Genomic DNA, 24541 nt, shown 5'->3' with positions numbered 1-24541 from the left:
GGCAGTGGCTAGAGACGTTCTGTTTTTGTTGTCTCAGCTATGGGGAGAGGAAGTACTACTGGCATCTAGTGGATAGAGGGCAGGAAGGCTGCTACAGTGCATGGGAGAGCCCACCTGCCCGGCCCACCCCCCATCCCAGCAAAGAATTATCTGGTCCAAAATGCCAGTAGTGCTGAAGTTGAAAAACCCTGAGTTAAACTATATAGAAATAGAGTTTATGAGTTTGGAGAAATCGAAAACTTCTGTTAGTAATATTGTAGGGTCTTAGTAAATTAGTGATAATCAATGTCTTCTAGATGTGAATTGTAGATTGAGAGCTTTAAAATAGGATTTCCAGTTTGGCTTGGGTGTGTTTGTTTTAAGAATATTACACAGTTTCCATTATGAGTATGGATATAGTTAAACAGTGGAAGGAAGTTTTTAACCTGTGTATATTAGATTTCTGTATCTTCATATTGGTTTATAAAGCAAACTTAACAACACACGGAATCTCTGCCTTCTAGGAGTTTATAAGCTGAAGGGAGTGTTTTTTATACTGATGAAATCCAAAGAACTGGTAGAACTGGCATTCAGGAGAACAAGAAGGCAGACACTCGGAGCAGTAGGTAGAAGTGGGATTGAGCCAAGCAGAAATTGGCTGATCAGATCTCTGCCAGGAGGCCACTACCAGAGAGAGAGTCAGATTACAATGAGCAAATCAAAACTGAGGGAACATGCCTTGCCCATCTAAGAAGAGAGTGTTCATGCATGGATTCCCAGTGTCAAAATTACATTAGCATTTAAATCTGTTCTGTTATTTTTTGTTACTGGTGTGTATTTTAAAAAGATAATAGTAATCCAAGAGAGAGGTAACAGTGTTTTCAAATCAGAGAGACACATGCAGGTTAAGATTTTGATTCTGTAACTTTCTTATTTTTTGTGATTATAGATCCTTTCTTCCGTCATTTGACTTCTAATCCTGATTAGTAACGCAAGGGTCATAATACCTACCTCAATGTTAAAATATAAAGCCCTTAATACATCGTCTGGCACATAATTAGTACCTTCAAAATAGTAATATTCATGGTTTTAAAATCTCTTGAAATCTGGAAAGATCATTGATCCTGTAGTGTTTTTAAAATTTTAGTAAATACCAAAGCATGTATAGCATTCATGCTATACACGTGACAGTAACTTTGATTTACTCTTGCCCTTTGATTTTAGTATTTAGCATATAACAAACTTAAAAATAGAGTTGAAATATTCACTTAATAGAGGAGTGGGGTTACTTGTTTTAGGAATTTTGAGGAAATTAAATGAGATAGCCTATGTCAAGTGCTTTGCATAATGCTTGATGCATAGCAACTTTTACACTCAATGAATGTTAGCTTCTTACCTTGATTTCACATTGCCAAGAGGCTTAGAAATACCTAATTCATTGCTGAATGAAGATAGTAGATGTAATTGGAGTAGGAGAGGAAATTGGCAGACAGCAATTCATTTTAAGCTATAATGATGTTTACTGAAATTGAAATGATTCTAACTAAAGCTGACTGTTTGCTTTTAACTGATTTAAAACATTTGTTTTTAGTTTTGACCATTTACATGACACTAGACCTGAAGGCTCTTTATGTATCCTAATTTAGGAGGATTTTGGTCTATACTTTGACTGAATACATTGTCTCTGCAGACATGGTGTAATTTTCAGGTCCTGCCAAAATAGAGTGAAAGCCCCAGCTGTATTTTTTGTTTTCTAGAAACCAGTTGTCATTCTCTGTTCCCCCCGCCCCCGCCACCCCGTTCTTTGCACTACAGCTGTGTTGCAGTCACTAGGTGACATACTACTCTTTACCCTATCCCTACATTTTTTTGTCTTGGCAAAACAGTGTCGGGCAACCATTAACTAATCTGGAGCCTCAAACTGGAAGAAGGATTTTTTTTTAAAATTCTGCTGGGTATTCAGGTTAAGACCTTGACTAGAATAGAAAGTTCCAAGAAGTTCGAATTAAAGATAATCAGAACTAACTGAAAAACAAAGAAAAAATAAAATGAATGTTTTGGATTGTGTCAAAGAAAATGGTATTAAATGAAGCAACTCCTCTGGAATGCCATATTTAGAAAATCCTGTTGGAGATTAATGATGAGATTCAGAGTCCACATTGAATAATTTTCTCATTGGCTCATCTAGACTTTAGTGCCTTCTATCTGTGTATAGAAACAGAGTCCTTGAAATTCTTCTCTTCAATTAAATACTTTACTAAAAAGTGATGTTAAAGTAATAATTATATTTGTTTCTGAGAAATACTTTAGTGTTAAATTAGTTTACCTTTGCTCAGTAGGCAACAACTTTTTTCAGTAAGTTCCAGTTAGATACTAAGTTCTAGGTGCTGGGCCATCAATAGGGAACATTGAAAAGAGATTGTCCTTGCCTTCTTGGAGGTTATTTACTATCATCTGGTTTATTATTAGAAAGACTTACTGTGAAGATTTACTTGGCATCAAATGACTTTAGTATTCAACCTTTCAAATTAAGTGAACATAAAAAAAAAACCTGTGCTGCTGGAAATGTTCTATATCTTGATCTGGGTGGTGCTTACGGGGATGTAGAGTTATCTATCTTCTAATTAACATTAGTGTACTTTGCTCATTATACTTCAGTTAAAAATGCTTTTTAAAGTAAATTAAATGTACAGTAAAACTCCAGTGGTGGGACTTCCCTGGTGGCACAGTGGTTAAGAATCCGCCTGCCAATGCAGGGGACAAGGGTTCAATTCCTCGTCCAGGAAGATCCCACATGCCTTGGAACAACTAAGCCCACGAGCCACAACTACTGAGCCCGCGTGCCACAACTACTGAAGCCCATGCACCTAGAGCCTGTGCTCCACAACAAGAGAAGCCACCGCAGTGAGAAGCCTGCACACTGCAACAGAGTAGCCCCCACTCGCCACAACTAGAGAAAGGTTGAGCGCAGCAACGAAGATCCAAAGCAGCCAAAAATAAATTAAAAAAAAAAAGTCCAATGGTTTTCCATTGCATTTAGAATAAAACTCATATTCCCTTTTTAAAAGTGTATAATGATAAATTATATGTCAGATAATGTTAAATTCTGAAGCTGTTTTATTAATATGTAAAAATTGTATTTGACCAAGTAGAATTAAAAAGTTGGAAACTTCCTACCTCATCTAACATATTTTATTGACAGAATTTTAATGGCGTGAACTTTAAACTATTCACATTAAATAACTCAAAATATAGTGTTGCTTGAAGGAATTTTTTTACTTAGGATAAGTATAGGTTAATACCATAAAAAGTAACTTCCACAAAATGGGCATAGAAAGATAAGATGATCTGTTTTTTATTCTTGAAACCATCTTTAATGCATAAGCAAAGACAGACAAGTCTAAAGTGGGTAAAGTGAGTGCATAAGGAAGGGGTGAGCATTTGATAACTTATGAAGTTCTGTTACTTTCCCACATGGACTGGGAACAGACTTCATTTTGCACAGTCAAGAGAAGTCATTGGCACAGTGATGGGGGGGGGATTTGGAAAGAGGCCAAACTAAAGGCCTCTTTTGCTTCTGCCCTGCTAGCTCTTTTACTGTTTCTTTCATTTCCTCTTCTTTTAATCAAGGCTGAAATAGGCTAGGGAAGGAAATATAGGCATGTCTAGTTTTCAGAAGGTTATCACCTTACTTCCACATTTTCCAGTCCCTCTATATTCTTGACCCCGTTTTTCCCCAGAGCAGCGTTTCTCAACTTCAGCACTGTCAACATTTTGGGCCAGAGAATTCTTTGTTCTGTGTAGTGTTCATTGTAGTATGTTTAGTAGCATCCCTGGCCTGTACCTACCAGGTATCAGTACCACAAGTTGTAACAACCGAAAGTGTCTCAAGACGTAGCCACATATCTTCTGGAGGGCAAAATCACCCCAATTGAGAACTACTGCCCTAGAGGAATAAGCTAAATAAATAGCCAGTGACAATTGCTGAGAGTTACTAAGCTTGTTACCACCTCTGCTGCTTTTCTAATCTTGGTCCCTATTACAAGCAGCTTTTTTCCTCCCTCATAAGAAAAGGGTACTTAGAAAGCATTATACCATTTTATTAGGTGAGACTTGTATTCTGGAATGATTAATAGAAGGGAGCCCATTGAAAATAGAAATTCACAATGTAATCAAGAATTGATTTTCATTAGTATGGTAACATATTTCTTCCTCTTAAAAAATTATACAACTGAAAGGGGAAAAAAAGTTCTCCTTTGTTCTTTATTGTGCTGGAGGCTGGCTTAGGAAAAGAAGCCATTATCTTGAAAAAGCTCTCTTTTTCTGTATAGGGTATTTTACTGGCATCAGATCATTTTGAGAAATTCAACATATATACTGCTAAATATACAGGGATTTTGTTTGTGTTTTTTGATATGTTGTTCAGGCCTTATTAAGGATCTCCCACACAAAGAGAAACATTCTGAGGAATGGTTGGATTTGGTGTTTTAAAGATCATCAATCCATGAAATAGGCAAATATGAATAGCCAATTTACAGAAAATATAGCTGTTTCTTAAGCATGTGAAAAATGCTCAACTTCACTTCTTATTAACACTATACTGAAATACATTTTTTACCTGAAGTCAACAAGTTCGGTAATATACTTGCTATGGACTGAACTGTGCTCCTCTTCCTTCTCAATTCATATTTTGAAACCCTAACCCTCAGTGTGACTATATTTGGAAATAGGACTTTTAGGAGGTAATTAAGGTTAAATGAGATCGTAAGGGTGAGGTCCTAATCCAGTAGGATTGGTGGCTTTACAAGAAGAGAGGAAGAGAGAGAGAGATCTCTCTCCCCCTCCATGTGCATACTCCGAGGAAAAGGTCATCTGAGCACACAGTGAGAAGCCTGCTGTCTGCAAGCCAGGAAGAGGGCTCTCAACTAGAATTTGACCATGCTGGTACCCTGATGTTCAACTCCAGCCTCCAGCAATATGAGAAAATAAATTTCTGTTTTTAAGCTGTTCAGCTATGGTATTTTGTTATGCAGCCTGAGCTGACTAGTATAATACTGTAAAACAGTATGTGGAAGAAACAGACTTTTTTTTTTTTTTTTGCGGTACTCGGGCCTCTCACTGTTGTGGCCTCTGCCGTTGCGGAACACAGGCTCTGGACGCGCAGGCTCAGCGGCCATGGCTGACGGGCCTAGCCGCTTCGCGGCATGTGGGATTTTCCCAGACCGGGGCACGAACGCGTGTCCCCTGCATCAGCAGGCAGACTCTCAACCACTGCGCCACCAGGGAAGCCCTTTTTTTTTTTTTTTTTTTTTTAGTATGGTTGATTTATAATGTGTTAGTTTCAGGTATACAGCAAAGTGATTTGGTTATACATATATATGTATGTATCTATATTTCTTTTTTTAAAATTCTTTTCATTGTAGTTTATTACAAGATATTGAATATAGTTCCCTTTGCCATACAGTAAATCCCTATTGTTCATCTATTTTATATATGGTAGTGTGCATCTGTTAATCCCATACTCCCAATTTATCCCTCCCCCCTTCCCCTTTGATAACCGTAAGTTTGTTTTCTGTGTCTGTGAGTCTGTTTCTGTTTTGTAAATAAGTTCATTTGTATTATTTTTTAGATTCCACATATAAGTGATTATATATTGTCTTTCTCTGTCTGACTTCACTTAGTCCATCCATGTTGCTGCAAATGGTATTATTTCATTCCTTTTTATGGCTGAGTAATACTCCATTCTGCCTATCTATCTATCTATCTACCAACCACATCTTCTTTATCCATTCATCTGTTGATAGACACTTAGGTAGCTTCCATGTCTTGGCTTTTTTTTTTTTTTAATTTTATTGGAGTATAGTTGATTTACAGTGTTGTGTTAGTTTCAGGTGTATAGCAAAGTGATTCAGTTATACATATATATATATATTCATTCTTTTCCAAATTCTTTCCCATATAAGTTATTACAGAATATTGAGTAGAGTTCCCTGTGTTATACTATACAGTAGGTTTGGCTGTTGTAAATAGTGCTGCTATGAACATTAGGCTGCATGTATCTTTTTGAATTAGAGCTTTGTTTTTTCCACATACATGCCCAGGAGTGGGGTTGCTGGATCATATGGTAACTCTGTTTTTAGTTTTTTAAGGAACCTCCATAGTGGCTGCACCAATTTACATTCCCACCAGCAATGTAGGAGGGTTCCTTTTCTCCACAACCTCTCCAGCATTATTATTTGTAGACTTTTTGATGATGGCCATTCTGACCAGTGTGAGGTGATAACTCACTGTAGTTTTGATTTGCATTGCTCAATAATTAGCGATGTTGAGCATCTTTTCATGTACCTGTTGGGTATCTATATGTCTGCTTTGAAGAAATGTCTATATAGGTCTTCTTCCCATTTCTTTTTTTTTTTTTAATTAATTAATTAATTTATTTTTGGCTGTTTTGGGTCTTCGTTTCTGGGCAAGGGCTTTCTCTAGTTGCGGCGAGCAGGGGCTACTCTTCATCGCGGTGCGCGGGCCTCTCACTATCGCGGCCTCTCTTGTTGCGGAGCAAGGCTCCAGACGCACAGGCTCAGTAGTTGTGGCCCACGGGCCCAGTTGCTCCGCGGCATGTGGGATCCTCCCAGACAAGGGCTTGAACCCGTGTCCCCTGCGTTGGCAGGCAGACTCTCAACCACTGCGCCACCAGGGAAGCCCTTCTTCCCATTTCTTGATTGGGTTGTTTGTTTTTTTGATATTGGGTTGTATGAGCTGTTTGTATATTTTGCACATTAAGACCTTGTCAGTCCCTTCGTTTGCAAATACTTTCTCCCATTTCATAGGTGGTCTGTTGTTTTGTTGATGGTTTCCTTTGCTATGCAAAAGCTTTTAAGTGTGATTAGGTCCTATTTGTTTGTTTTTATTTCTATTGCCTTGATAGATGACTTAAGAAAATGTTGTTACAATTTATGTCAGAGAATGTTTTGCCTGTCTTCTCTTCTAGGATTTTTACAGTGTAATGTCTTACATTTAAGTCTTTAAGCCGTTTTGAGTTTATTTTCGTGTGTGGTGTGAGGGAGTGTTCTAACTGTATTGATTTACATGCCACTGTCCAGTTTTCCCAGCACCACTTGCTGAAGACACTGTCGTTTTCTGCATTGTATATTCTTGCCTCCTTTGTCAAAGATTAATTGATCATAGGTTGATTTCTGGGCTCTCTATTCTGTCCCACTGATTCATATGTTTGTTTTTGTGCCAATACCATCCTGTTTTGATTACTGTAGCTTTGTAGTATTGCCTGAAATCTGGAAGGATTATGTCTCCAACTTTGTTCTTTCTCCTCAGGATTACTTTGGCAATTCTGGGTCTTTTGTGGTTCTATATAAATTTTAAAATTATTTGTTCTAGTTCTGTGAAAAATGTCATGGGTTATTTGGTAGGGGTTGCATTAAATTTGTAGATTGCTTTGGGTATTATGGACATTTTAACTATATTAATTCTTCCAATCTAAGAGCATGGGATATTTTTCCATTTCCCTGAATCAACTTCAGTTTCATTTATCAATGTTTTATAGTTCTCAGCAGATGAGTCTTTCACCTCCTTGGTTAAGGTTATTCCTAGGTGTTTTTTTGTTTGTTTTGATGCAGGTTTTTCTGATGCAGTTTTGTTGTTGTTTTTTTTTGCTTTGATGGCTGGCCTTTTTTTTTTTTATGCAATTTGAAATGGGATTTTTTTTTTTTTTTTACTTTCTGATACCTCACTGTTAGTGTAAAGAAATACAACAGATTTCTGTATATTAATCTTGTATCCTGCTACCTTGCTGCATTTACGTATCAGTTCTACTAGTTTTTGTGTGGAGTCTTTAGGGTGTTCTATATAAAGTATCATGTCATCTCCATATAATGACAGTTTTACCTCTTCCCTTCTGATTTGGGTACCTTTTATTTTTCTTGTCTGATTGCTGTGGCTAGGACTGCCAGTGTTGTGTTGAATAGAAGTGGTGAGAGTGGGTATCTTGTCTTGTTCCAGGTTTTAGTGAGAAGGCTGTCAGCTTTTCATCATTTAGTATTATGTTGGCCGTGAGTTTGTCAAAAATGGCTTGTATTTTGTTGAAATATGTTCCCTCTATATCCACTTTGGCAAAGAGTTTTTGTCATAAATGTATGTGGAATTTTATCAAATGCTTTTTCTGCATTTATTGAGATGATCATGTGATTTTTGTCTCTGCTTTGGTGATGGGGTGTATCACATTGATAGATTTGAAGCATCCTTGTGACCCTGGAATGAATCCGGCTTGGTCATGGTGTATGATCCTTTTTCTGTGTTGTTGGATTTGGTTTGCTAATATTTTGTTGAGGATTTTTGCATCTATGTTCATCAAAGATATTGGCCTGTAATTTTCTTTTTTGGTAGTGTCTTTGTCTGGTTTTGGTATCAGGGTGATGATGGCTTCATAGAATGACTTTGGGAGTGTTCCCTCCTCTTCAGTCTTTTGGAAGAGTTTGAGATGGATCTGTATAAGTTCTTCTTTGTATGTTTGGTAGAATTCCCCGGTGAAGCCATCTGGTCCTGGACTTTTGTTTGCAGGGAGTTTTTTCAATTATAGATTCCATTTCACTTCTAGTGATCAGTTTGTTCAAATTTTCTGTTTCTTCTTGATTCAGTTTTGGCAGGCTGTATGATTCTAGAAGCTTGTCCATTACTTATAGCTTGTCCATTTTTCTGGCATATAAGTGTTCATAATATTTTCTTATGGTATTTTGTATTTCTGTGGTATTGGTTGTTATTTCTCCTCTTTCATTTTTTATTTTGCTTATTTGGGTCCTCTCTTGGTGAGCTTGGCCAGAGGTTTGCGAGTTTTGTTATCCTTTCAAAAAACTAGCTCTTGGTTTTATTGATTTCTCTATTGTTTTAATCTCTATTTTATTTATTTTCTCTCTGATCTTTATTACTTCCTTCTGCTGACCTTAGGTTTTCTTTGTTCTTCTTTTTCTAGTTCTTTTAGGTGGAAGATTAGGTTGTTTAATTGGGATTTTTCTTGTTCTTTGAGGAAGGCCTGTATCGGTATGAACTTCCCTCTGCTTTTGCTACATCCCATAGATATTATATGGTTGTGTTTTCATTGTTTTTTTTCTTTTTTTTTTTTTGCGGTACGCGGGCCTCTCACTGTTGTGGCCTCTCCTGTTGGCGGAGCACAGGCTCTGGACGCGCAGGCTCAGCAGCCATGGCTCATGGGCCCAGCCTCTCCGCGGTATGTGGGATCTTCCCGGACCAGGGCTCGAACCCACGTCCCCTGCATCGGCAGGTGGACTCTCAACCACTGCGCCACCAGGGAAGCCCGATCCATTGGTGTTTTAGTAGCATGTTGTTTAGTCACCATTTCAGCGATTACATGTAGACTAAACAACATGCTACTAAAAAACCAATGGGTCAACAATGAAATCAAAGAGGAAATTTAAAAATGCCTTGAGACAAAGGACAGTGAACAACCACAAAGAGAGACAAAAAAAAATGGATTCTTATTATATTACTTATAAATTGGTATAGCCTCTGTAAAGAGCATTTTGGCAATGTCTAAAAATGTCAAATATGCATGTTCTTTAACCTAGCAAATCTGCTTCTAGGAAATATCCTACTCATATACTCAAAAGATGGAAAAAAATGTGTATATAAGATTATACACTGGATATTGTTTGTAATAACAAGATTCGAAATAGTAGCTTCAATTCATGTGGCACTCAGAACATACCAGGAGTTCTAAGCTGTTTACATATATTCACTTATTTAATTTTCATGACAACCTTACAAAGTAGGTACTATTTTACAAATGGAGAAACTGAAGTTAAATAAGCCAAGGTTGTATAGTTAGTAAGTGAAATGGATCAGGATTTGAACTCAAGATTGGCTTTAGTTTTACTCCTCAACCCATATCTCATCAGTAGGGAACTGGTAAAATAAAACTATGCAGCTGTTAAAAAAAAGAATAAAAACGTTCTTTGTATATTGTTATGGAATGATCTCTAAAATATATTGCTAAGTGGAAAAGAAAACAAGACACAACACTGTTTATAGTATGCCACCATTTGTGTAAAATGAGGAAAAGATATGTCCATGTCTACTATCTAGGTACAAAATACGTTCAAAAGGATACTGAGAAAACTGGCAATATTGTTGACTATGGCAGAGATCACTGGGCAACTAGGGCATAGATTTTGAACTCTACTCTTGTCCTTTTTTTAAAAAAAATAAATTTATTTATTTTTGGCTGTGTTGGGTCTTTGTTGCTGCATGAGGGCTTTCTCTAGTTGGCGGCGAGCGGGGGCTACTCTTTGTTGCAGTATGTGGGCTTCTCATTGCTGTGGCTTCTCTTGTTAGAGAGCACGGTCTTTAGGTGTGCGGGCTTCAGTAGTTGTGGCTTGCGGGCTTAGTTGCTCTGTGGCATGTTGGATCTTCCCGGACCAGGGATCAAACCCGTGTCCCCTGCTTTAGCAGGCAGGTTCTTAATCATGTGACACCAGGGAAGTCCCTCTACTCTTGTACTTTTTTGAACCATGTGAATAAATTGCCTACTAAAAAATAAATAAAATTATATCCTAAAAGAGTATATTTATATATATATATATATATATAAACTACATTTGGATGAATAAATAAATGGTAAGAAATAGAAAAATCTCCAATACAGATGAATTCCAAATAATTTATATAGATACTCTGCCTTGAAGGACAGGGAACATAAATTGTCATTTCTTAAGTGTGGGATGTGCATAGTGACTTACTTCTAAAGAGTAGGTATTGGTGGGAGGGGGAAATAGCTTTCCAGTGGAGAAACCTGACAAACATAACCTCAGCCAGATCATGAATGTCTACATCAATGGTTATAAATGATGTTGATGGTAGGTATGCTTGATATGATATGTTGAGAATGGCACCTTACCTCTGAGGTCTTCTTCCCCCAAACCCGTAACTCCAGTCTAATAATGAGAAAAATTCCAATAATGAGGCATCTGACGAAACACCTGAACAGTAGTACTCCTCAAAACAGTCAGAGTGCTCAAAACCCTGCAAAATCAGAGAAACTGTCATGGCCAAAAGGGGCCTAAGAAGATACGACGATTAAAGGAAATACGGTATCCTAAATGGGATCCTGGGACAAGAAAAAGACATTGGGTAAAAAAAAAAAACTAAGGACTTCAGTTAATGATAATGTATCAATATTAGTTCATTAAGTATAACAAATGTACCATAGTGAAAATGTTAATAATAGGGGAAATTGGGTATGGAGTATATGGAAACTCACTGTACTTATTGTCTCAATTTTTCTATAACTCAAACTATTAAAAGTCTATTTTTTTAAAAGAGTATATATAATAAATACACTGAGTAATATAAAAGCAAACTTAAAATTCAGATGTCCAGGGGCTTCCCTGGTGGCACAGTGGTTGAGAGTCCGCCTGCCGATGCAGGGGACACGGGTTCATGCCCCGGTCCAGGAAGATCCCACATGCCGCGGTGAGCCATGGCTGCTGAGCCTGCGCGTCCGGAGCCTGTGTTCCGCCTGCCAATGCAGCGGACACGGGTTCATGCCCCGGTCCAGGAAGATCCCACATGCCGCGGTGCGGCTGGGCCCGTGAGCCATGGCTGCTGAGCCTGCGCGTCCGGAGCCTGTGCTCTGCGACGGGAGAGGCCACAACAGTGAGGGGCCTGCGTACCGCAAAAAAAAAAAAAAAAAAAAATCAGATGTCCATGTCCTGTTCCCCAGAGCTTAACCATAAACCTGGGAAGAAAGGCTTAGCATCTTTTGTTTTAAGCGTTCTGGATACTTTCCCTAAGCATCTTTGCTGTAGATAACTTTGCTGCAGTCATTTTTGTTACAAACATTCAAGTGTTTTGTTCATATATACTACAGTAGTACATGATTATGGTCAGTTGAATCTGGGTGCAGAACTGCAGAACAGAGGCCAACTGTCAAGTTATACATGGATTTTTGATTGCATAGGGGTCAGCACTCCTAGTGCACACATTGTTCTACCGTACACAGTTTCTTGCTTATTCATTCCTCTTCTTGTTCATCATTCCACTTTTTCATTAAAATTTCTTCCTTCATTAAGAGAGGTATCAGTTTCTAAATACTAGGATGCATATTTGTAACTGAGCTTTGTATTGTGTTGTGAAAGCCTTCTACATTGTTGTTTCTATCACATGTCTGTTGGTAGACATTGCAAAATTGTATGAGAAATGTGGGATCAACTCTGCACCTTTAAGGCCCTCAGCCTCTTTCTCCTCCAATGTGTAGTGTATTTTAAAATAAGAAACCAACTCTTGGTGCAAATCATCCTCATTTGTCAGCTCAATAAAGCAATCAGTAATGTTGCTAACTAGAAGAAATGCTAGTCTGTCATACAGAGTGAAGTAAGTCAGAAAGAGAAAAACAAATACCATATGCTAACACATATATATGGAATCTAAGGAAAAAAAAAAAGGTCATGAAGAACCTAGGGGCAAGACGGGAAGAAAGACACAGACCTACTAGAGAATGGACTTGAGGATATGGGGGAGGGAAGGGTAAGCTGTGACAAAGTGAGAGAGTGGCATGGACATATATACACTACCAAACTTAAAATAGATAGCTAGTGGGAAGCAGCCGCATAGCACAGGGAGGTCAGGTTGGTGCTTTGTGACCACATTAGAGGGGAGGGATAGGGAGGGTGGGAGGGAGGGAGATGCAAGAGGGAAGAGATATGGGAACATATGTATATGTATAACTGATTCACTTTGTTATAAAGCAGAAACTAACACACCACTGTAAAGCAATTATACTCCAATAAAGGAGTTAAAAAAAAATGCTAATGAACTTTGAAACCAAACTGTCAACCAGTTATTTTATCTTTGATGGCAAAATTGCCTTATGGCCAATTAGTTATGTGGCAAAAATGCTTGCTGCAAAGAGGTCTATGGTAAAGATGCTTGGGATGAAAATACCAGATGTGATTTTAAGCTCCATAGATGATTCCAGTGTGTGACCAAAGGTGAGACATTGTCTTAGGAAATGGTTCTCTTGCTTGAAAACCAATTTCTGAATTTTAAAAAATCATGAACAGTCAATCCCTATATATTCAAATAATTATTAACAGGGTTTTATTTTTCGTTTTTTTGTGGGGTTTTCCCTCAGTACAATTGTTTAGGTTTTTAAAAATGTGTGTTTATGTTTTATTTCCTTGTTTTCTTCTTTTTAAATGTTTAATATACTCATGCCTCAAGATTCATAATATTTTTAAAGGTTGGCCACAGTGTTTCCTGATGTTCAGTGACAATATTTAATATTCTCTCTGGCTTTTCTTCAGGCCACATTTTCTTTTACTTCATTTTGTGGGGACCTTTGTTTTCAGAGAATTCCTAAATATCCTGCTAAACACACCTGTGGATCATAATTATGAATAGCAGAAATCTCTTTTTCACAGGCTAGTTATTACATTACCTCCCCCTTGGAATTCTGTAATTTCTCAATTATATAGATGAATATAGTGTGTAAACATTTGCTAGAAAGTTACTTTATTCCTTATCATCACTGAAGACTTCCCAGCTTGGAACACAAATGCTTATTTTAAATAAATATTCTTGATATTCCCTATAATTCTTTTTGTTTGCTCTTTAGTCTCTTAATAATGCTAATATGACTTCATTGGGTCATGTGTTTATCAAGATTATTTTATATGTATTTTTTCTAAGACATAAATTTTTTATTTTAATATTTTTCCTCTCTCATTGATGTGTTTATTTAGTTATTTAGTTATGGGGACTTTTAGTTTGGTCAAAACAGTATAAGTGATCCATATAATTTACCAGAGGTAGTTTCTAGAGAGAAGTGTTCCTTGTTGTCTTGCTTTCCATCTTCTTACGGTAAAATCCAGATCCTGATACCTCTTTCCTGACCGATAGCTTCTGCCTTCTATTTAGGAGCTTGCTCTGTCTCTTCTTGTTCCAGTTCCTGCTACACAGTGCTATCAGCATTATCCCTTTAAAATACAGATTTGATTATGTTACTGCCTTGCTCTGGAACCCCTTATCTCTCCCCCTTTGGATATAGAATAATATAAACCACTAGTGTTTCTTGATCATAGTGCTTCATTTTTTATAAACATCAAGTAATTTAATTTTGATAAGAACCATTTAAAGTTAACATTCCTGTTGATCGTTGAGAGGTTAAGCAGCTTATGTAAGGTGCTGTAGTTGGTAGGTTGCAAAGCTTGGACCCAGCTCTGTTGATTCCAGGCTTCTCTGTTTGTATGGTCCCTGTTGGGCTCCTGTGTACTTTTTTGCCTTCTTTCTACCCACCCACTTCATTCTCCAATCGTATAGGTCCACTGACTTACCTTCTCTCATTTACCTTGTACTTTCTCAATGATGACCCTTTCACTTTCACTTTCTACCCATGGAAACCTTGCTTCTCTTTATGATTCTGCTCAAATATCAATGTTGAAGTGATTGTCTACATTCCCAGTTAAAGTTTTTATTCCCTCTTCTAGAATTTTATTTTTCATTCTTGGCATTTCTCTTATCATGTTATATATTTGTTTTCTTTCTCTTTTTACTAGATTGTAAGCCCCTGGAAGGCAAAGACTGACTGTCTTACCTTTACAAACCATAGGGTCTTACACTTAGAGGATGTGAATTTTTTAAAAAGTGAATTTTTTAAATGAGTTTTATTCATACAAATATTTTGTTAGAGATTTTGTAAGGATGGAATGTGAAATCCTTTTTATTAATCCTTAAGAATTATTGCAGCTAAGTTATGGGGATGTTTTACTTCCCATTAGATGTTTTCTAATTTAATAATAACTAAATCAAACTTAATAACATTTCAATTTTAAATTAAAATTTAATGAAAATAATTTTGATTCTATATTTTTACTCTTTTCAAAGGGAAATTTTTAAGCTGTTAGAGATATGTTTAAAGCATATTATGAGGTTTTATAAATGTTGGTAACTCAAATATTTGAAAAGAGAATGAGCATTATAAAAATTCTAAATATTTCTGCACTTTTTCATTATTTACTCAGTAGGTTTTTTAAAATGCAAATAAACTTTAAAATTTCTAATTAAGTCATTATTTTCAATTCTTAAAAATTCAACTTTTTCCCAAAAAATTGAGACTTTTTTAGAGATGCATGTAAGAATTTTTAATGGGAAAATTAAGGTCACAAAATAAGATGAAGCTAGATTGGTATCTGCACCTAAAACATATGCCATAAGATCCTAGACTGATGTTAGAATTAGGCTACAAATTAGGCTTGGCGTTTTGCAGTGGGCAAAGTAAACAAGAAAACATGATTAGTTACATGATCAAATTGTTCATATTATAAAACCAACCAGAGAAATTTCTTTTATGGGCCCTCACAAAGAAGGGCTACTATATGAAGTAGGTGAACCATCCTCAGCAACATCCCTGCAAAAATGCGTTTACAGTTTAGTGTGACAGATATATATCAAGCCGTTCAGTGCAGGACAGTGACATACTGTATAGTGCGTTAAAGGATATTCTGTGAGGAGTCAAAATAAATCAGAGTATACAGTTTTGAAATCAGCTAAAGAAATTAGAACTGTCTGGAGCAGCATTTTGCAAGGTACTGATAGTTTAGAAAATGGTCTTTTTAAAAATTGTTTTAAAAATTAAAGTTATTTTGTAAGGCAAGTACTTAAAGTTGTCTCTTAAACAACTTTAGTAACTATAAAACATTTTAGACTCACACCGTCATATTTTAGTCCTTGGTATACTAATCCCCAAAGTGTCTCAGTAATGTAGTCTCAAAATGTAGAAGCCTTGAAATATTTACACAAAGGGCATATGTCAACAGATCTGTAAGTCCTGCTCTGGGCAAAGATTTTTTGAAAAGAAAGCTACCATAAGGAATCATGTATTTGTAATTACAGTGAGTATATTAAAGAAAATATTAGATAAATGCTAGGAATTATAGGTCCATTTGGCAGAAATGTAGGAATTGGTACTCCTGTGACTGTAGTTTGGGAATTATTGATCTTCTACCAGCACTATTCAATAGAATTTACTGTGATGATGGAAGTGTTCTGTATCTCCACTGTCCAAAATGGTAGCCAGTAGCTGAGGTGGTGATTGAGCACATGGAATGTGGCTAGAGTGACTGAGGAACTAAACTTTTAATTTTATTTAACTTTAATTCAATTTAAATAACTGCATGTGGCTGGTAGCTAACCATATGGGAAGCTCAGTTCTAGAGGACAGGAAAGACTGCTTATCTTTCAGGCTTTCTAAGAGAAGCACTAAGTTCAAGATTGTATTCTCCATCAGTAACTGAATAAAGGAATTCTGTACTTCTAAGAAACACATGTTTTAAGATAATCAACGATTATTTATATTGCTTACTTTTATATTTTTGAACTTGAGAATTAACCAGGATGCTCATGGTTGATCTTTTTGGATATTAATAGAATTGTTAGCAAATAGTGTTAGGCTAAAAACTACATTTAAAATTATTTTATAAGGTTGAGACATTTACTTATAAAAATAGAAAGCTGTAGGTATACTGATATAGGACCATTTTCCTGCAGTTTCCAGAGTGTGGATTCTTTGGCATGTATGACAAAATTCTTCTCTTTCGCCATGACATGAACTCAGAAAATATTTTGCAGCTGATTACCTCAGCAGAAGAAATACATGAAGGAGACCTAGTAGAAGTTGTTCTTTCAGGTAAGTAAATAGTTTATTTTGTTGCCTTTCTTTTCAGCGAGCCTTATTTTTTGCATTTAACTAAGTGCTGTGTTCAATTATACTTTGTACTACAGTTGCTTACTTCTTTCATCTGTAATAATGGTTACTATGTGATTTTTACTTTCAGGAAGGTTATGTCACAGATGAGAAAGTAGGAAAATAAGCCCTGAATTACTTTTTTGAGTGTTACTAAGCTAAGGGAATTATCAGTTGAACCAGAAGAGGAATATGTTCATCTCTTGAGTCAAAGAAATAAAACAATTACACTGAAATTCTGGCCCCTTTCCCCGTTTCTTTGAAGAGCATAGAAGAGAATTAGGGTTCAGAAAAGAAAATGAGAAAAAAAGGAGAAATAATGAAGATTTGGAAGAGGAAACTGCAATACTGGTTGATTCCATGACTTAAATAATGCTCCTTCTCTTTTTGTTCTCTGTGGACATTTTCTTATTCTCCTTTCCTCTCTCACCCATTCTTGCCATCCATTGTCTTTAGCTCCTGCTATTATCTCATCCAACAAGTGGGCAGGATTGTTAGTGAGAAGTGTAAAGGAACAAAGAATGTATATAGTAGGCCTGCAGAACTTCTTGTTTGGCAGCAAAGGAAAGAGGGAGGAAGAGAGGAGCAGGGGAGGGAGGAAAGGAAAGAAATGGAAGAGAAAGAAAGGAAGAAAAGCCAGTCAGGAGTCCAGAGTCCTGCCACCATTTTTTTTCCTCTTCCCAGATTCATATTTGCAGCTTGTTCTTGAGATCCTCTCTGACTATCACCTTTCCTTATTAGTCTCTTATCCTTCCCATTCATCTTCTCTGCCACAACCCCAAATTCTATACACATCGCAATCCTTGTCTTTCTTTTCACTCCAGAGGGGCTTCACTCCCGGTCCTCCCTGGAGGTCATGCTCACATCTATTCCTCTCTTGCCCTGGACCCTACATCAGGCCATGGGGATATCCACTAATGACTTGCAGGTAGTGTTGAGAGGATGTCTGATGGTGGTTGCGTCTGCTGTTGGCTTGCCCACAAAGGGAAGAAGAGTCTCTTTATCCTAACCACTAGGACTCTGGAGAACAGAGTGTATCCTGGGATCCTAAATTAGAACTGAGTGTGTTTCCCACAGAAACATTGCTATAACTTAATGTTAAGTTCCGCAATTTTTTTTTAACTTTAGTGTTCTATTTCCCAGTACATTATAAGTTAAATAGTTTTTAACTAGCTAAAATAAATCTTGACAATTATTTGCAATGTTACCACTCCGAGAAAATGCTTTTGGAGGTCAAAATACCTACCTATAGACCTACTTTTAGAGCTCAAATTATTTGAAGTTGGTGAAGTTCCTAAAATAGAGTTTGAAAACCACAGTATTAGCTGCTGAAAATAATTTATTTTTATGGTCAGATGAAACTTTCAGAAAAAAAAGATTCTGTGTACTTTGACAAATGAATATGGTCAATGTTCTTAATCTCATCACAATTACAAGTACAGGGTTTATTTGAATATTTTTCTTTTTTAAAAGCTTTGGCCACAGTAGAAGACTTTCAGATTCGTCCACATACTCTCTATGTACATTCTTACAAAGCTCCTACTTTTTGTGATTACTGTGGTGAGATGCTCTGGGGATTGGTACGTCAGGGACTGAAATGTGAAGGTATGTGTTCTAAATTTTTGTTTCATTTGAAATAGGATTTCACATTTGCGTTCAGTAATCATCAATGAAAAAACAAGATCATTGGTAGTGACTAGGTAGTACCCAAGGTTTAGAATTGGAGAGGTATGGTTATCCTGTATTAGAATTACCAGGGGGTGGGATGCGGGTGCACATTTCTGATTAGTCAATAAATTTTTTCTGTAAAGGGCCAGAGAGTACATATTTTAAATTTTGCTGGCCATGTGGTCTCCTTACAATGACTTAATAACTTTGCTGTTGTATTGATAGCATGAAAATAGCCATAGACAGGTTGTAAACAAATGAGTATGCTGTGTTCCAATAAAATTATTTATGAACACTGGAATTTGAATTTAATATAATTTTCACATGTCATAGGAGTAATTTGGTACACAGTCTACAGTTTGCTGAAGTTCTTTAAGCCAGAGGTTCTCAAACTCTATCGTGTATCAGAATCACCTTGAGGACTTGTTGAAACATACTTTGCTAGGCCCCATCCCCAAAGTTTTTGATTCAGTAGGTCTGTGGTGGAGCCCAGTAATTTAGATTTCTAACAAATTCTCAGGTGCTGCCTTGAGGAGCACACTTGAAGAAACCACTGCTTTAGCCAACTTAACCTTTCTACACGTTTCCTATTCTTCTTAGCTTGTCATCTGGGTTCTTCATTAGGATAACTATTGCTGCCAGAGAAAATAAATAAAGGAAGCACCTATTTTTTTATGTACACACTTATATAGTAAAGTTAAAAAAATTTTTTTAACCTTTTAAAATATATTTAGGCTGTGGATTAAATTACCATAAACGATGTGCCTTCAAGATTCCAAATAACTGTAGTGGTGTAAGAAAGAGACGTCTGTCAAATGTATCCCTGCCAGGACCCGGCCTCTCAGTTCCAAGACCCCTGCAGACTGAATATGTAGCCCTTCCCACTGAAGAGGTATGTATTCTAAGGTAATAGAGGGCATTTTACTACTTACTCCTTACGTTTCTGCAGGATATATAACATCTTAAAACATAAGTTATATACTGAAAAATAGTAACATTCCTACACTTAAGAAACTTAAAATGTATTACTGTAGACAGGGCTTACCAATAGTCATGAATTGCATTTTGTATACTTCGTGATAACCTTATCACTTGGACCATAAGATCAACCTCCTAACCAGTATCCTGACTCCTGGTCTCCACACTTCACTACAGCTTAATATACAACAACTCTGATTAGATTACTCCCCACTAGGACACCTTTATATATTCTGTGTTTCCGACAGTCTGTAATATTCATCATTCCTTGAACACACCCTTTCCCCCCTACATTTGCTCAAAGCTCCTCACTAAATAGACGGTAAACCACTGTTACTGGTAAGATTGCAGTATGTGCCCAGGTATGTTGGGATTGGGAAAAGGTTAAGAATCGCTGGACTGGGCTTCCCTCGTGGCGCAGTGGTTGAGAATCCACCTGCCAATGCATGGGACATGGGTTCGATCCCTGGTCCAGGAAGATCCCACATGCCGCGGAGCAACTAAGCCCGTGCACCACAACTACTAAGCCGGTGCTCTAGAGCCTGTGACCCACAACTACTGAGCCTGCGTGCCGCAACTACTGAAGCCCGCGCGCCTAGAGCCCGTGTTCCACAACGAGAGAATTCACCGCAGTGAGAAGCCTGTGCACTGCAATGAAGAGTAGCCCCTGCTCACCGCAACTAGAGAAAGCCCGCACGCGGCAACGAAGACCCAACACAGCCAAAAATAAAATAAATAAATTTATAAAAAAGAAGAATCACTGGACTGCTATGTAGAAGACCCAGGTCTAAGTTTTGATTTTAATACTAATGCTTTAGTAGTATTAATCCCTTTGAGCCCGTTTTTTCATATGTAAAATAGGGCTAACAGCATAAATAACTACTTGTACTAGACATGAAAAATTGGGTGGCTCCTACAACCATAGTCCCCTGAGTAGTTCCTTATAAACATGCTCTGTACCATGTCCCTGATACCCCAATCCCAGCAGGACCTGACAAAAGGCAAAACTGGCTAAATCAGCCTTTCCATGTTACATGTTTTAAACTTGAGACAAACTGAGTGGTAGAAGCAGAAGCAAGAGAAGCACAGTGTTGAGTCACCACTAGACTAGGGGGCCAGGGATGAGCAAAAGCTTAAAGCATCTGTTTCTAGTTCCCACTGGCTGCTTTATCAGCTCTGCAGAATCACTGTGGTGCTCCTTTTGCTGAAGGTGGTGTGTAAATGGAGGAGGGGTGGGCCACACTAGAGCAGGATACCTTAGACAGCTGAAATATGTAAGTTTGGTTCGTGTTTTAACATTCTTTTTGTACTTTCCTTTTTTAAAAAATTTATTTATTTAATTTATTTATTTTTGGCTGTGTTGGGTCTTCATTGCTGTGCGTGGCCTTTCTCTAGTTGCGGCGAGCAGGGGCTACTCTTCATTGCGGGGCTCAGGCTTCTCATTGTGGTGGCTTCTCTTGTTGCGGAGCACGGGCTCTAGGCGCGGAGACTTCAGTAGTTGTGGCTCACAGGCTCTAGAGCGCAGGCTCAGTAGTTGTGGCATGTGGGCTTCAGTAGTTGTGGCTCGCAGGCTCTAGAGCGCAGGCTCAGTAGTTGTGGCGCATGGGCTTAGTTGCTCCGCGGCATATGGGATCTTCCCGGACCAGGACTCGAACCCGTGTCCTCTGCATTGGCAGGCAGATTCTTAACCACTGTGCCACCAGGGAAGTCCCATCTTTTTGTACTTTTCTTAAACTGCTTCATAATTTTCTTTAGAACATTTCTGGCTACACTTTAGTGAAAAACTATCCATCAGAGGCTGTATCTGTGTTATTTTTATAGTGCTGTCCTCCAGTGGTCAGTCCTTTTCTTCTTCCTTCTTCCTACTTTTTTCAAAAAAGCCTTTTATTTTCTCCTCCCCTCATTTCTCCTGTATACTTCTCTATCCCTTGGTTTTTTCTGGCTTCTTTTGCTTCTAGTGGTTGAATATATCAATGTACCATGACTCAGCTTCTCTGAGTTACAGACATTACCAGTTATAGAAGGAAGTTTTGGCAGTGAAGATGCAAGCAGCTACAACAAAATCTGTTATACATCTAGGTGGTAGTTAGGTATTTGGATTTTGTTCTTGAGAATATAGACTGTATTCTTTTTCATAGAGCCTGGCCGGTTATAATCAGTGAATGCTGAATTAATATGATGAACCATATTCATCTGACCTATAATTTAAATTGATTATTTCCTTTGTATACTTAGAAAGGTTCATAGTTAAATAATCCATTTATCCCTCAGATTACACAAAAAATTTTAACCAACATCACCTTTAACTTTCCTTTTTGCTCACCTAAGAGAAAAAACCCAAATAATTGGAAAATACTTAAAATATTAAGGAACTTCCTAAAGCATAATTACTAAGGGTAAAGTTGTTTTAGTTTGTATCTGCCATTGTTTGTATCATCAACATTAATTAAACTTAGATTTTCACATGCTTGTTTTAGTATTTGTTAAAATAAATTAGAAAAACTAAGGTTTGTTTCAGAATGTTTTCAGACGTTGTATTCAGTAACTCAGCGTGAGCAGCACTAACATTTTCTGAATTTACTTAATTTTCCTGTGACTAATTTCTTGGTAAGGTTTTTGAAGGTATTTGAACATGTTATAAATTCATTTTAAGTTCTGTTTTTTATTTGTAAAATGTCATATGTGCCTGGAAATAATAGTTAATCAGTGAATATATGTATGGGAGGATGAAAATATCTTTTTGTTTTCTAGCATAAATAATAGCAAAAAAAGTCTGCACTTTTCTCATTCAAGGGTTGGTAAGCTAAGCTTCCAAAGGAAACTGCTGAGACGCACATTTTTAGGTTTTTGGCTTTAGTGTTTGAAATAAATGACTTTTGTGGTCAAGCCCTGATCTTAATACTTTGTTTTTATATCGACTTACACTTATAGAAATTACTTATGTTTTAGTCACATGTTCACCAGGAACCCAGTAAGAGAATTCCTTCTTGGAGTGGTCGCCCAATTTGGATGGAAAAGATGGTCATGTGCAGGGTAAAAGTTCCACACACATTTGCTGTTCACTCTTATACCCGTCCCACCATATGTCAGTACTGCAAGCGGTTACTGAAAGGCCTCTTTCGGCAAGGAATGCAGTGTAAAGGTAGGATTGGATGTTTTTCTTAAGTAAAATTTATATTTGTTTTTGTTAGCAAATACAGGTTTAAAATATTTTTTATTTCAGAAGCATTAAGCAGATACCTGTAAATTGGGCTCATACTTAACTTAAAAAAGATAAAATTAATATGCACGCACCTGTATGCGACGATTAGTATCTGCAATATGTGTATTCTGTACCAGGAGCTGGGCTAAAGAAAAATTGGAGTATAAACAGAAAAACTAGAATTTGGATCTGAGGTGTGGCTGCTTAACACTTGCCAATATGGAACAGTTAGTAAGCAGATAAGCTAATATTTGACCTTAAGTCTTTCTAATTTCAAAGCCAGACACTACCCAAAATACAAAATAATGCCCTCCTCTTGCCATTAAATATTCATACACACACATGCACACCAACATATTACAGGTGTTTTGTGTTTTTTTTCTAATTACGTAGCTATGGAGCTGTACAAAAATTGTCATTCCAGACAGTAATCACACTGAAATAGGCAGACTATAGTAGAAGCCAGTGGAATTGTAATGGGGACCACCTGTATTTGGATACTAACCCAGAACACTATCATAGTATTCCAAAAACATCTCTTAATGAACTAGGTTTTTAATAGAACAATGGAATACGTTTTTCCTCTAGTTACATAATGTTTTAATGCTTTTTAAAGATGCTTTTATCTTTTTGTCACATATCTTCTTCTCAACAGTGCTACACAATTATGTGAAACCAAAATAGAGTTCAAATATGTTTTAAGGCATTGAGCCAGGATAAGACATAACTAATTTGTCTATAATCTTATGTACTTATTTTTCATGTGATTATTTTAATAGTTCTTGATACTATACTTTTTATATAGAACTATTTGTGGAATTGAATTACCTAGTTTTATCTAGGTAAAACATTACAGTTGAGATCTTTGCAACAATAAATCCTGTTTACAATGTTGAATCAAATAATTATATGTAAATTTAACTTAAATATATAAGAAAACTTTTCTTGGCAATATATGGCTACATAGGATAATATCAAATAGAGAATAGGTTGTACATTTGTTGCCAATATTTAATAACCATCAGGCAGGCTTAATTAAATGTTGAAATTTTATTTCAACAGCTTACTTTTGAATATGAGTTAATATATAAATTAATACTTTAAAATATCAACACTAAAGTGGATTGGCAAGCAGCCACTAAGGAATGTTTTGGGAAAGAACATTAAGAACAGATGTACAAATTCTAGCCAGCAGATAATTTTAGTAAAGGTAGTAAATAACACCGTTCTGCTGAGCAGAACAGAAACATTCTAAAACCACATGCAAAAAAATACAGTATTTTATAAAGGAACTAAAATAAATATGTAGATTAATGAATTTTGAAATAAAATCAGTGAACTCTACCACTGGGTTATTAGTTTAACTTCTTAGAGCTCTAAAAGAATACTGTTTTATGCTTATATTGGTTCAGAAAATATCAGGTTATATTTCTCTTCAAGTATTTTAGTTATCTATGAAAAAATCATAATTTAGGGATCCTTGTATTTTTATAATATGAATTAAGATACTTAAAAAGTAAAGTAGTCATTTTCATTCACTTGTCAAGCTAAGAAAAAAAATAGTTAAGATAAAACAGTTATGCTGGAACGTTTAAGAAAACATACAATTCTAAGAACAGCAGTTCATTTATTCATTCATCTGTTTATTTTCTACTTTGTTATGTTAAAATTTCAAGGCAGCTTATATAAGCATATATAGAATAAAAGAAAGCATAAACTAATTAATAAAAACATAGGTAGGAATATGGAGAAGTATAAATGCCTGTCATTAGAACCTACATACTTGGCTGCAGGTGGGCCACAAATTTGGCTCTACATTTCAAAGGGAAAGGGAAACCTTGTTATTTTCAGAATTTGCAAATCTCATGAGATAAAAAACTAATTATTTAAGATGTATGCAAGATATTAATATCATATATGAATTTATTAGGGTCTGTTATTTTAAAGAC

At 36.6% G+C, this 24541-nt stretch overlaps 1 protein-coding gene across 3 annotated transcripts in view; it reads left to right on the top strand.

The window, feature by feature from the left end:
• The window catches only part of PRKD3 (protein kinase D3), a 72730-nt gene that overhangs the window by 19282 nt on the left and 28907 nt on the right, over nt 1–24541 (top strand). For all 3 annotated transcript variants that reach the window (XM_024753562.1, XM_024753560.1, XM_024753561.1), the window contains 4 exons: nt 16549–16687; nt 18218–18349; nt 19147–19304; nt 22340–22532. In XM_024753562.1, coding sequence (XP_024609330.1) covers nt 16573–16687; nt 18218–18349; nt 19147–19304; nt 22340–22532 — 598 coding nt within the window. In that variant the 5' untranslated portion in view covers nt 16549–16572. The remainder of the gene's footprint in view (nt 1–16548; nt 16688–18217; nt 18350–19146; nt 19305–22339; nt 22533–24541) is intronic.

This window comes from Neophocaena asiaeorientalis, unplaced genomic scaffold (assembly GCF_003031525.2).
Source record: "Neophocaena asiaeorientalis asiaeorientalis breed wild unplaced genomic scaffold, Neophocaena_asiaeorientalis_V1.1 scaffold171, whole genome shotgun sequence".
Taxonomy (NCBI): Eukaryota; Metazoa; Chordata; class Mammalia; order Artiodactyla; family Phocoenidae; genus Neophocaena; species Neophocaena asiaeorientalis.
The sequence above is the reverse complement of the archived record's forward strand: the minus strand, read 5'-3'. Positions and strand labels throughout refer to the sequence as shown.